Source organism: Patiria miniata, unplaced genomic scaffold (assembly GCF_015706575.1).
Source record: "Patiria miniata isolate m_02_andy unplaced genomic scaffold, ASM1570657v1 HiC_scaffold_5, whole genome shotgun sequence".
Lineage (NCBI taxonomy): Eukaryota > Metazoa > Echinodermata > Asteroidea > Valvatida > Asterinidae > Patiria > Patiria miniata.
In genome coordinates this window covers 2,085,710-2,097,339 of record NW_024037072.1, presented here as the reverse complement: position 1 = coordinate 2,097,339, position 11,630 = coordinate 2,085,710, and the positions used below count along the sequence as shown (strand labels likewise).

The 11,630-nt window shown below is 42.2% G+C and overlaps 2 protein-coding genes across 8 annotated transcripts in view; both read left to right on the top strand.

Annotated features, from left to right (window-relative positions):
* The first annotated feature begins 46 nt into the window (after positions 1 to 46).
* On the top strand, positions 47 to 4,102 carry LOC119740290 (monocarboxylate transporter 3-like). The gene is made up of 4 exons (XM_038215554.1): positions 47 to 918; positions 1,019 to 1,162; positions 1,484 to 2,377; positions 2,984 to 4,102. The coding sequence occupies exons 1-4, from the start codon at positions 708 to 710 to the stop codon at positions 3,112 to 3,114; spliced, it is 1,380 nt and encodes a 459-aa protein (XP_038071482.1). The 5' UTR covers positions 47 to 707; the 3' UTR covers positions 3,115 to 4,102.
* Positions 4,103 to 7,802: 3,700 nt separating this feature from the next.
* LOC119741525 (protein phosphatase 1 regulatory subunit 12A-like) overlaps positions 7,803 to 11,630 on the top strand; it is a 69,643-nt gene continuing 65,815 nt past the window's right edge. For 2 of the 7 annotated variants that reach the window (XM_038217313.1, XM_038217317.1), the window contains exon 1: positions 7,803 to 8,133. In XM_038217313.1, the coding sequence (XP_038073241.1) occupies positions 7,864 to 8,133 (270 nt within the window). In that variant the 5' untranslated portion in view covers positions 7,803 to 7,863. The remainder of the gene's footprint in view (positions 8,134 to 11,630) is intronic. The other 5 variants (XM_038217314.1, XM_038217318.1, XM_038217316.1 and 2 more) reach the window with 4 other exon arrangements.

Here is an 11,630-nt window from a genome sequence, read left to right as displayed (position 1 = left end):
TGGGTGGGTTGGTTTTTTTTGGGGGGGGGGGGAAGCGAGACCTAGAGTAAGTCTCCCTGGCTGTGTCATTGCCACTTGGGTTGCTGCTGTGTATAATTATCAGCTCCGGTCTTAAAAATGACTTTTTAGAACTGAAATTGTGTCGACTGGAGTTAAATTATAAAACTGCTGCAGAAGAATTTGCGAACCTGTCGGATGCGACGAGCGCGAATCGATCAAAAGACAGGGACACCCATACATGTATATCCCATGCAAAGCCTACACTGGAACATGTGGGACTATAGTCTCGGCATACATGTACTGTGGTTGCTTTGTTCAACATTTAAAAATCGAGAATGGACGGAATTATCTGCAGTAACCGTATGTGAATATATCACCGTGTCCTCGACACCCGCCTGAAAATTATAAATTCCTTCGTAAAAATAAAATTTATATTTAAGGCGTTCCTTTGTACTCAATGCACTATACAAAACCCCAATTTGCCCCAATGCACTATACAAAACCTTGAATAATTCACAGTGAATGCCCTATATCCTCCGAGTCAGTGCTACTTCAGTTGAACAAAGGCTGAGATGCAGAAAGACCTTCGTGAGAGTCATGGTTGAGAACATTTTGATAACGGCACCTATAATGTACACCGCGTGATTCCATAACCTTTTCAATACACGCAATAGGCAAAATCAATCTTCTCAGGATTATTTGCCAAAATGGCTTCTACTAGATTTACCACTGACCATTACGACAACGACAGATGGGGCTGGGTCATGGTGGCCGTTACGTTTACTAGTTGTTTTGTCATGTTTGTTCATCTGAAAGCGTTGAGTGTCCTCTTGCTTCCGATGACAAACGATCTTGAGAGCGACCTGTGGTTTGTCGGCTGGATTGCGGTCCTGTACACCATGGTGCTGAATTGCTTCGGTCAGTAATGGCGTAGCGATTGTCCAGATTTTCTCTGTACTATATATAAAGTATTTTTGAAGTTCGTTGATTATATATTATGTTGGTTTTGTACCCTTAGGACCTGTTGCGGGAGCTTTGTCCCGTCTGCTTGGCGCCCGTGCTATGATGGTATTCGGTGGATTTCTGTATACCTCCGGCATCATCTTGACGTCAGTCTCAACCACAGTTCCTCTCTTATCCGTGTTCACCGTTGGACTTTCAGGTAATGGACATCTTTCAACGGTTATCAAAATGTAGTTTGTGATGGTCCCACTGACGGCCAGCCTATGGTCTTCTTTACCTGACTTACCGACTCACTAACTGACTGCAGTCTATAACTTGTAAACCGAGCAGTGCTATCTTGTAGGATTACCCTAAAGTTTTACGTCAATGAATGGGTTAAACGCAGCCCATGGGGGAACCATGCACAGTAGACTTCCAGTGAATAGTCGTCTGAAATACTTATGATCATTAGAGCGCCCCACTTGCTTACAATTATTATGTTTTTTTTGCATTTAAGTTATTTTAATCTTTGTTCTTACAGGTGTCGGATCTTCGCTTCATTGGAACATCAGTTGGGCTGTAATGGCCTCTTACTTCAAAGAGAAATACCCGTTAGCCGTTGGAATATCGACGATGGGTGAGCCTATTGGTATGATGATCTTTGGGCCCATAACCCAGGTACTTCTGGACACCTATGGTTGGAGAGGAACCATGTTCTTACTGGGAGCTATCTCGTTTCATCTGGTGCCGTGTGCTATGTTAGTGCAACGGGATCCATCGTCCTCTTTACCAGAAACTGATCAGTACCAAGAGGTCTCGGTCAGTGATGAGGAGGACAACAGCCAGGAGCAAGGTGGAACTGATTACGCGAAAGATGAATGCGATACAACCGACGAGGGAAATCACTCTTACCAAAACAGTCGTCAAAGTAAGGCAGGGAGGTGTTGTCAACTCTTCATCGAAGCGATTGACTTCAAAGTGCTGGCAGATGTGAGGTTCATTCTGCTGACTTCTGGGAGATTCACAGCCACGTTTGCCTTCAATGCTTGGCTGGTGTTCATGGTGCCGCACGGGCAGTTTCAGGGCCTGAGCAATATCCAGGCGTCGTTTCTTCCCACTGCGTTCGGGGTGGGCAACGTGGTCGGCAAGCTGGTACCACCCCTCCTGCAGAAGTTCGGCATCCAATCGCCCATGGCATTTTGGGCGTGTTCTGGGGCAGCCCTCGTGTGTGTATCGCTAATCGCAGAGGCTTTCATCAAACCATTCATCGGGCAGTTAGCTTTTACGGGACTAGTTGGCGTTGGTTTCGCTGTGTTGTACCAAGGAATTGACGTCATGATAAGATCCCTTTCGACGGATGACCGGTTTATTAGTCTACTAGGATGGCAAGGTGTCTTCACCGGCGTAGCTGGAGCGCTTGGTGGACTGGTAGCAGGTTCGAACTCTTTCAATGTTCTTCTTGTAGCTTTAACTCCATAAGGCGAAGTAAAAAAAAACAAACATGTTTCTCCCGCTTCCTTTTTGGAGGCCGCCTGGAATTTTTATTATTTTTTATTTTCGAAAAATGCAGTACAAAACACGGGAAAAGTCCACAAATTCATCGTAAAATAAATACCAATACCAAAACAACTTTGAATGACACTGTAAATATGTTCAGTTCTCTTGTCCAACTTGTCTTTCATTTTAAAAGCGTCTTTGAACAGTGGAAATACCAACGGTTGCAGGAAATTTTAAAATGGCGGCCATCTTGAAAAAAATAAAAAATAAAAATAAAAAGCCCCTCTTCCTCCTTTTTGTCAAAAACATGTTTTTTTTTATTGTGCCTAACGCATTTATTACATTCTTAAACTTAATGTAATAGGCCTCACTGCTGTAGATCATAATAGTTGAAATGTCATCTTCGCTCTTTTGTCAAGCTATAGCCATAGTGTTGAAGGCTTCAGGTTGTTCCATCAGTATTGATGGCCCTGCGATTAATGTTACATTTAGCAATACATACTGGTTATTATAATTATGATGTTTATTCATTTTTACATCCAAGGTCGGCTTTACGTGTGGACGAGGAGTTTCAGCACATCCCATTGCGTGTTTGCTGGAGTGACGCTTCTCACTATTCCCCTCCTAGTCGTCCAAGCCAGATACTGCAACAAGGGAATTAAGACACAACGCTAATAAAAAAGAGCAGCTCGCTCGCGGCTCGCACCCACGTGACCCATCGCTCCGAGTCGATGGTGACGGCTAGTTTTGTTTTTGTTTTGAGTTTGTTGAATCGTTGAACCGGGGTCAACACCTGCGCATAGCACATAAGTGCCTATGCGAATTAATGAACATGCAGGCGTTGATCCCAGCATGTTGATACACCAGCTGTCCGCAATGCTCCGCCTACCGAAACAATATATTTTGTAAATACTAGAAATCTGAGCGCACTTAGATAGGGTCCTTTTTTCGGGGGGGGGGGGGGTGGTAAACCCCCGTCTTGGACCGCAAACAAAGGGAAAATAATGCACAAAAACATAGCAACCCTCTTTGCATGGCTCGGTGTAAATTGGTGAGGGGTTTTGGTATGTTGAAGAATCTCTTGTGAGAAGATGAGTGGTTCTGAAAAGAACCGGTTGGTTCAATGAACTCGTTCCGATCAGTGTGCTCCGATCGTTTTCAGGAAAAGAAAACCATCATCCTACTGATCGGAACGTCGAGTTTACAACCCGACCGGTTATTTCAGAACCACACATCTTCTCAGAAGAGATTGTGTCACATGGTGCTACTACAAATGCCCCCCCCCTCCCCCATTGGCGCGGCATCTATAATGACAGAAACCTGGATCCGCCCACGAAGGGTTGTGAATTCGAGCTAAATGAGAGGAACAACTACTGCTACATGGGATGCCGACACCTCTAAATCATAACCTTTGCCCCGTCCCCACGATCGCGATCTGGGGGCTATTATAAATAAGGGGTGACAAAATAACTACGTTTGCAGCAAGTGAATGGGCCTTCGCCAGGACGCATGTTGTGCTCTTATACCAGTTGAGGGCGCACCTTAATTACTAAGCACTTGCATTCTGAATTGCCCATACCTCGGAACCACGATTTGCATGTCTCTTTGTCTTGAAAGTTTTTACTCCAAAGAAATAAAGGATCAAACCGGACTGTAAGAGAAATTTGTGGTGACCCGGAAGTAGTCTTATTTTATTTTCAATGGAGTGGAGGGATTACAATTTGCTAAAATGTATTCACATTCTTTTCGATACACAACTGTGGCAGCTTTCAACAAAACATGTCTCTATTATGTGCTATTTGAGTGCACATTTATGCACTTTTTGTGTTAAAATCTATACGCACTGGGGCAAATTCAACGGAGGGAGACAACACCACTGGCGTCCCTTAGCCAAAAGTTATGGGTGATTTCTCAAAATCCCCCCCCCCCCCCGGATTGGCCGCCCATGATATCTACTGTTATGTGATGGCCATGCCGCTCAAATTTCAGAGCAAAACGCAGGGAACGCAGCGAAGTGATGTCCCTCGGCAGACGCGGTTTTACGGGAGGGGGGGGGGACATATCTTAATTATTTCTTTTGTCACAGTCAGCTGACAGTCAACCTCGTCCCCAGGGTGTCGAGCAGTACGCGCCCACCACTACCTGCTCTCTCACCCTGGTATTGGATCATTTGCATGTGCAAGATTTTTGAACACGTATGCAAATGAGGAACAGTCTGGTGCCTCGGGATATGCGTTACACATTAGCGTTTGTTTTTGTATGCGGTGTCTGGGGTAAAAACAGCTCAATTCGTAGCAGCGCGAGCACGGCGTGAGTTACGAAAACACGATTTTTGAAATCAAACTGTTACGATCTTATCGAGACAACATGCAGTATCATATTTCATATTAATATGAGCAAATTGGAAAGGAAATTAGTATTTTCGAGAAGGCGTGGACGAATGATCGCGAAAACACGTACTGCACGTTGTGAATAATAGCACCAAGTACACGATAATAATCCATTACTAGCCAATTGCGGTATCGAATCAGGATACAGGAAGAAAGTTTCCTATCCAGGGTTTACTATTGGAAACGCGGTTGGAAATAAAGTAAGCACTGGGGACGAGGTTGGCTGACAGTTGATTAATGCAGAAATGAAGAGTTGTTGGACTGGTTGTTTCAGATGTCAAGTTTAATTTTTTTGTATTGCATGTTTTTAGTACCTTAAGTTTTGGGACTCTCATATACACAGTATTGAGAGTCCCAAATTTTCGTACTAGATCACCTCTGCTAGCCCCCCTAAAATATAGGCTCTAGCACCGTGCCAGTCCCTTGGTAAGATTTTATGCACATTAATTGTACAGTGCGCCCTCTACTGAGCTATGTATCGAGAAGCGTTGACCTTCTGGAAAACAAAATTTATTCTCATTTAGAAATGGAGCTGTACTATTAAATGAGAGCATTTTCTATTTTCACCGTTTCTTCCCGATTCTGTGTTTTCGGAAGGTACATGAACTTATCTTAAAATAATTTAAAGACTGTTAGGCCAACAACAAAAAATACTCGGACTCTGGTCAGCGCGCGCGTCGACTTTAATCATGCGCGTCAACCTTTTTTTCTTCTTCAAATTAACACGGAAGCTACAACAGCGCCCTCTATTGCTGCGCCTCCTCAAATTTTTGTACCAAGGAGCACCAAGGAATGGGGAAATTGCACCAAGGCAAATGATAAAGGGCACCAAGGCAAATTATGGAGGACACCAATGTATAATGAGGACACAAAAAGCAAAATAGTACCCACCTTCTTGTCTGTACAATACAAGCTTGAGAAAAAAAAACCCACCCCCCCCCAAAAAAAAAAAAAACCCCAAAAAACGCGTTGCCGCATCACTTTCGGAACTTCGGTCTGACCAGAGACCGACTATTTTTTTTTTGGCCTTACATATATAGTTTTTGTTAGCTTCATCCTGTTTACAGCAACATGATGACACAAATAAAATAAAACCGAGCCGTAATGTTTGCATTATCTTTTCATTTTGGAAGCTAGAGACAAAGGTTAAAATCTTGAGTACAATTATTCTGACCCTGTGCCTTATTTACCATAATTTTTTTTTCCCCATATATATATATGTTTATAATAGGCCTACGTAGCAAATGCCAAATTATCGACCTCAAAAATTGTACAAACTGTAATTATAATTGCTAAGCCGAAGGAACATTTTGCAAGTCGCATGATATGGCGAGGCCATAATTTGACACAGCGCCCTCTATCTAAAACGCCGTTCTACCGTTGGCCATCCCGCCCCCTGCGTTATGCCGTACAGGCACCGGCATGACGTCAACCCACGGAATATCTTCACTATATATGGAAATGGAATTGGAGGTAGCCCCGTCGCTGGGCTGATACTGCAGCCTGGAACAGCTGTGTGGCCCTCGAACCGGGCATCCCAAATATGGCCCATGGTAATGAGGATTACAGGCTTTTCAATGTCTCGCACTTCCTCCCCTTCCTCGCCGCATCAATGATTCAAGTGCAAAATACGACAGGCGGATCTCCCTGCATCCCGTTACCATGTTGGCTTGGAAGTTACTACAACTCCCGGCCGCGTATCAGTGGCGATCACTCGTCCCTTGAGCTCAACCGTGGCTGTCCATCCAATTATTCAACTTTCGGTGTGAAGCGTAAAGCTGCTGAAGTATACGTGCCTCCTTCATGCATAATTTCTTCTTCCTTAGTAGCCCTACCTCTTTAAACCAATGTGCACTCTAAAAGTTGAAAACCATTATTTTTTTGAAAGTTCACCTCCAAATACCAGTTAAAATTAAAGTCTTCAGTTTTAATATATCATTAAACTCTGCACAGGTGTCAAAAAGATAACAATGGCACTGTACTGACAATAAAGTGTTCCCACCAAAAATCCTCACGGCATAATTATGTGAAGGTACAAAAAAGTAAGGTGTAGCGATCGAATGCTCTAAAAAAAAAAAAACATCTGGAGACGGGATCACACACCTTAAGTCACTCGCTTAAAATAGACCGTCTAAAAATAACCGACTATTATGAGTAGTCGGCTGGTACGGGAAAACCCTCTCGAGGGGCTGGAGCTGTTTTTAGACCAGGGAGGGTTTCACTTTTTTGGAATAGCTCAAACAGGATCGACCACACTCTGTATACGCCAATTCATGAATTAACTGGTGTCCACTTTACTGTGGGGTTGTATTGGAGTTGAAGTAGTACCGCGGTAACGTCATTTACTGATTGTGCCCGCGCTTCAAGTAATGGGTGTTTTTTTTTTTGCGGGATGATCAGGTGGATGCGGTCAATGTTAATAAGGGTTGTAATTAGTTATGAGAGTTAACCACATTTTTAGTTGGAAGTTTAGAGAGGGAGAAAGCACAATGTGAAGCTTCGATTAGAGTGGAATTAAAATGGATAGCCTTAGCTGTATGCTCACATAACCATCCATCCACCATTCAAACGAAAACAATTTAATTGGAATTACTTTTGGATCAATGTGTGATTGACATCTACGTACCAAGCGGTTCAGACTAAACTTACGTAATATCTTAATTTAAGAAATAAAGTTTTGTTTCTCGTACACGATGGCACTTTTTTCATCTTTTTTTGTAAAAACTTTTCAACCCCCCCCCCCAACTCCCCCTAGTTTGATGTGGTAGACCCTGACATTAATCAGACGTCACAAACAGTGTGGCGCTACCGTTTCCCGCACAGTTGCACATCTCAAGTCGTCTTCAACGTTGAGGATACAATTTCACATCCCTCCCAGCCTTCGGGGAGGAACGGCCGTCACTGGAAACGCACAAAATAAAAGGCTTACGTCACCCGTTGTCCAGGCAACTGGAACCCCACGTGCCGTGGAAATTTTTGAGTGATTGGGACGAGGTGGCGCACTGCATCATGGGTAGGTGAAGAATAAGCAAAGATGGCGGACAACGACGATGCATCGTCCGTCGGTTCTCGGCCGAAATCGGCCCTAATGAAGCGACATGAACAATTGCAACGCTGGAAAGGCTCGGAACTGGACAAAGAAAAAAATCACGTTGACCCTAAGAGAATAAAAGTGAAATTTAACCAAGGATGTGTGTTTCTGGCGGCATGTGCGAGCGGCGACACGGACGAGGTGAAGAAAATGTTGGGGAAAGGAACCGACATAAATTATGCAAATGTCGACGGCCTGACCGCCCTCCATCAAGTAAGTAAATGCACTTTACAGAGGCATTGCCAGTGTATGTGTCCTTGGTAGACAGCCCAAAGGGTCTCCCCGAGGCATGCATTAGCGGTCGGATTGGAATTTGCTGTGGTTGCACTGCATGCATGACAGTTTCGGAAAGAAGATCTTGTTGACCTTTTGGCTCATTTGCATAAATACATGTTTCAAAATGGCCGCCTGTCACTGTCAGTTGTGCAGTTGGTAATGGCAGGTTTTGATTTACATGTATTTGTAAATCATGAACACATTTAACATGTCAACTGGCATTGATATTTTGCTAGCCCCATAAATGTGGCCAATTTACTGGACTACCTCCGTAAATAAAGGCCACACTTCCACCACCTACAAAAACATGTCGAACTTTGTCAAATTTTGATTTTCACGAAAGGGCCTAGGCTTAGTTTATTTTTGCTTTAGAAGCATACCCACCCTCTTTATAGGTTAATCAGAAGTGCTGCCTTTTTCAGATGTCTATTTTTCGTGAAATTTCCAGATTCCTTTGCACACGTTTGCGTATCATAATTTCAACATGAAATTTTCACGAAAATTAGACATCTGAAAAAGGCAGCACTTTCTGATTAGCCTATAAAGAGGGTGAGAAGTGTGGCTTTTATTTACAGAGGTAGTCCAGTAAATTGGCCACATTTATGGGGCTAATATTTTGTAGACAATATTCATCGCAGGTTCTTTCAGTTTTTTTCCAGCAGTTTGGAATCATAGTCAGACAGTGCCCTCCATTGATTAAAAATGAACAAAGTCATGAAAATGGAAAGTCGTCCATTTTATAAGCTTTTTCACAATTTCAACTGCGCGTGTGCACATCAGATTCAATGATTTATTTCGGGTCTTCGGGAGATACAATAGTTCACCATCCGCGTGTAAAATCGTAGCGGGGTACTGACAAAATCAAAGAAAAGTTCTTGTTTTGAAGTACATTGTAAATTGTGCAAAATTGTATTTATTTTTTTTTGGTGGCACCATGGTTTAAGATGCTTTGTATGATCCAACTTGTATGCGAGCAAAAGTTTCTATCTTCTTTTGATTAGACAAAAAATCGCAAAATGCGGATTTGGTTACCACGTCCCCCATAGACCTGTGTGCATTCGTCTGCTTTGTTTATCTCCTGAAACTGGCCGGCAAGCAGATCTCGCGCTTGTGTGATTGAAATGGTGAATTGGCTTATTTGTTCCCAGCCGCAGGGCAGGTAGCCAAATACCCTTTTGGAACCCGCAGATCGATTGAAAGTTAATACAGTGAAGGCGTGTGTTGCAAGGCATGGTGGGACAGGTTGCACGATGAAAAGAGGATTTGTGCAGCACAAACTGTCGGACGAGCCATAGAAGCACATTAACCTTTACTGCTTATTTTGGTCTTGGAGCTACTTGAGCCCCATAAATGGGGCCCATGACTGAAATTCTTCTGTGTGCTGGACTCCGCTACAATTGTGTGTAAACAGGCTGTGTGTAAATCAACCTGAACATGTGTTACATTCGTGTAACCTTTTTTAACTGTGACATTTCCTGTTTAGGCTCTGCTATTTTTGAGTTTCATCCCGAAAATAGTTTCTTTTTCTAAATTGCTATTTTTGTAGCAATACAAAAGTTATTCACAATTGAATGAGACATCGACCAAATTTTTTGTTTTATGTACACATTTAAACATGTACAAGGGAATTTTTCTTATGGTTGTGGAATAGTTGCAGACCGCATTTTCAGCGTTTCGGCACTTCTCATTGCAGTACGCAACAAGTGGGTTCATTGCGGGCTAATGTCATTTAGTCTGATGTGAGCACTCTGCGTGTGACTGCTGTGGTACCTCAAGTCAAGCAACAGCCTCTCACGTTGCACTGACATTTATACTAGATGGGTTCCCAATCTCCGGAAGTTGGACGTTTGGGAACAAGTCTACAATGGCGCGTGTGCACTTCCAATGATCGCCAGGCCCAAGGCAGATATATCCATCTCATGATGTGTCAAATTTGTAATGTGTATGTGTAATGCACAGACTAATACCATAACATTGAAAATGTAGTCAATTTCTACATGACCTTTTGAAAGACTCCATTGGCTATGTAAATGTGTGAAAACAATTCTTCAATTGCTCCTTAAAATTACAGGATAACAAGTTGTCTATGGACACCAAAGATTGCTTATAATAAAATTGTCCTTTTTATGATTTGATATTTATAGTTACATTAATGTAATAGGACCTGACATTTTAATCCTAGAAGAATCTGTCTTGAAGGCAAAAAAAATATTAATTTATTCCCAGTTTTAATTTCACATATTTCAAGATGTAAGGTTATCCAAATAAACTTTCATTACACGTGAAGAGGCCTTTTCAAAGAGAGGCTGCACTTGCAAGCTTCAGCTTCTTGAATTAATTCTTAATCTCACATCTCAAAACTAAATAAAGTACTTACATGTATTCGTTTATTCGAAACTGCACTTGACCGAATATTCGAAACTCGCTGATCAAGTTTTACACGTACGCCAGCTGCAGCTGCCTTCCTCACTGGTCAAAAGTTGCATACAAAGTGCGCAGGTTGAAATTTGCATGCGGCGATGGCTATTATAGGCTGCTTGAGTGTTTTGCATTATAATTACTGATAGTGACGTGTCAAGGGACTTTACCCAGCTAAAAAAAAGGGACCAATAAATAGGCTACGACAAAAAAGTGGCATCTGACAGTAAAAAACGCAACCCTTTAGGAGTAAATAACATCACAGTCGTGTGTGCACGTGCATAGTTTTTTTCTTTTTGAATATTCAAACCAACAAAAATCTATTCTAAATATTTGTTGATGATTGAATATTCGGTATTCCTACTCTAGATGCAGAAATTCTTGTTGAAAGTTATGGTAATTTGACTGAGCTTTGAAAATGGCACACTCGTGTTTAGTTTGCAATCATCCAAATTTCATATTAGTAATCATCCAAATTTATACCTGATAGACGTGATGTAAACTATAATCTAAATCTTTTAATCTAAATGTGGATATTTCCACCCCTGCATAATGCAACTGGCATACATACCAAACATGGGTTTGGGCCCAACTATCATCATTGTTGCTCACTTCCTTTGTGTTGAAGTTGATTTTTGAAAACTTTAAAAATCTGAATCTGGTGCCCTCTTCTTTTTTTAAATTCTAGCCTTCATTTCTCACATGGAACCCCTCGCTGTTGTGTTTTGCAATATGGCACTTTTCATGCTGTATCTGCAACCCCAATTGAAGATGAACCCTAATTTATGCATGAAGATGGACCTTCACATGTTCCAATGTACATCCAAGGGACACATTACTACTTGACCTGTCTGGTATTTCAAATATGAAACAACGTAAGGGATGGCACCAACAAAAATCAGACCCTGGGATGAAGTTTAAAAGTCTGTTTCATTGGCAGACACATGGTGGATTATGTGAAGTGCATGAACAATGAAAGCACAGATCATATTTTTATGAGTTTTTTGGGGGGTGGA

Coding starts and splice junctions, on each gene's coding strand:
- LOC119740290 (XM_038215554.1), top strand. CDS start 708: ATGGCTTCTACTAGATTTACCACTGACCATTACGACAACGACAGATGG. Junction 919..1,018: donor CATGGTGCTGAATTGCTTCG/GTCAGTAATGGC, acceptor TTGTACCCTTAG/GACCTGTTGCGGGAGCTTTG. Junction 1,163..1,483: donor GTTCACCGTTGGACTTTCAG/GTAATGGACATC, acceptor TTGTTCTTACAG/GTGTCGGATCTTCGCTTCAT.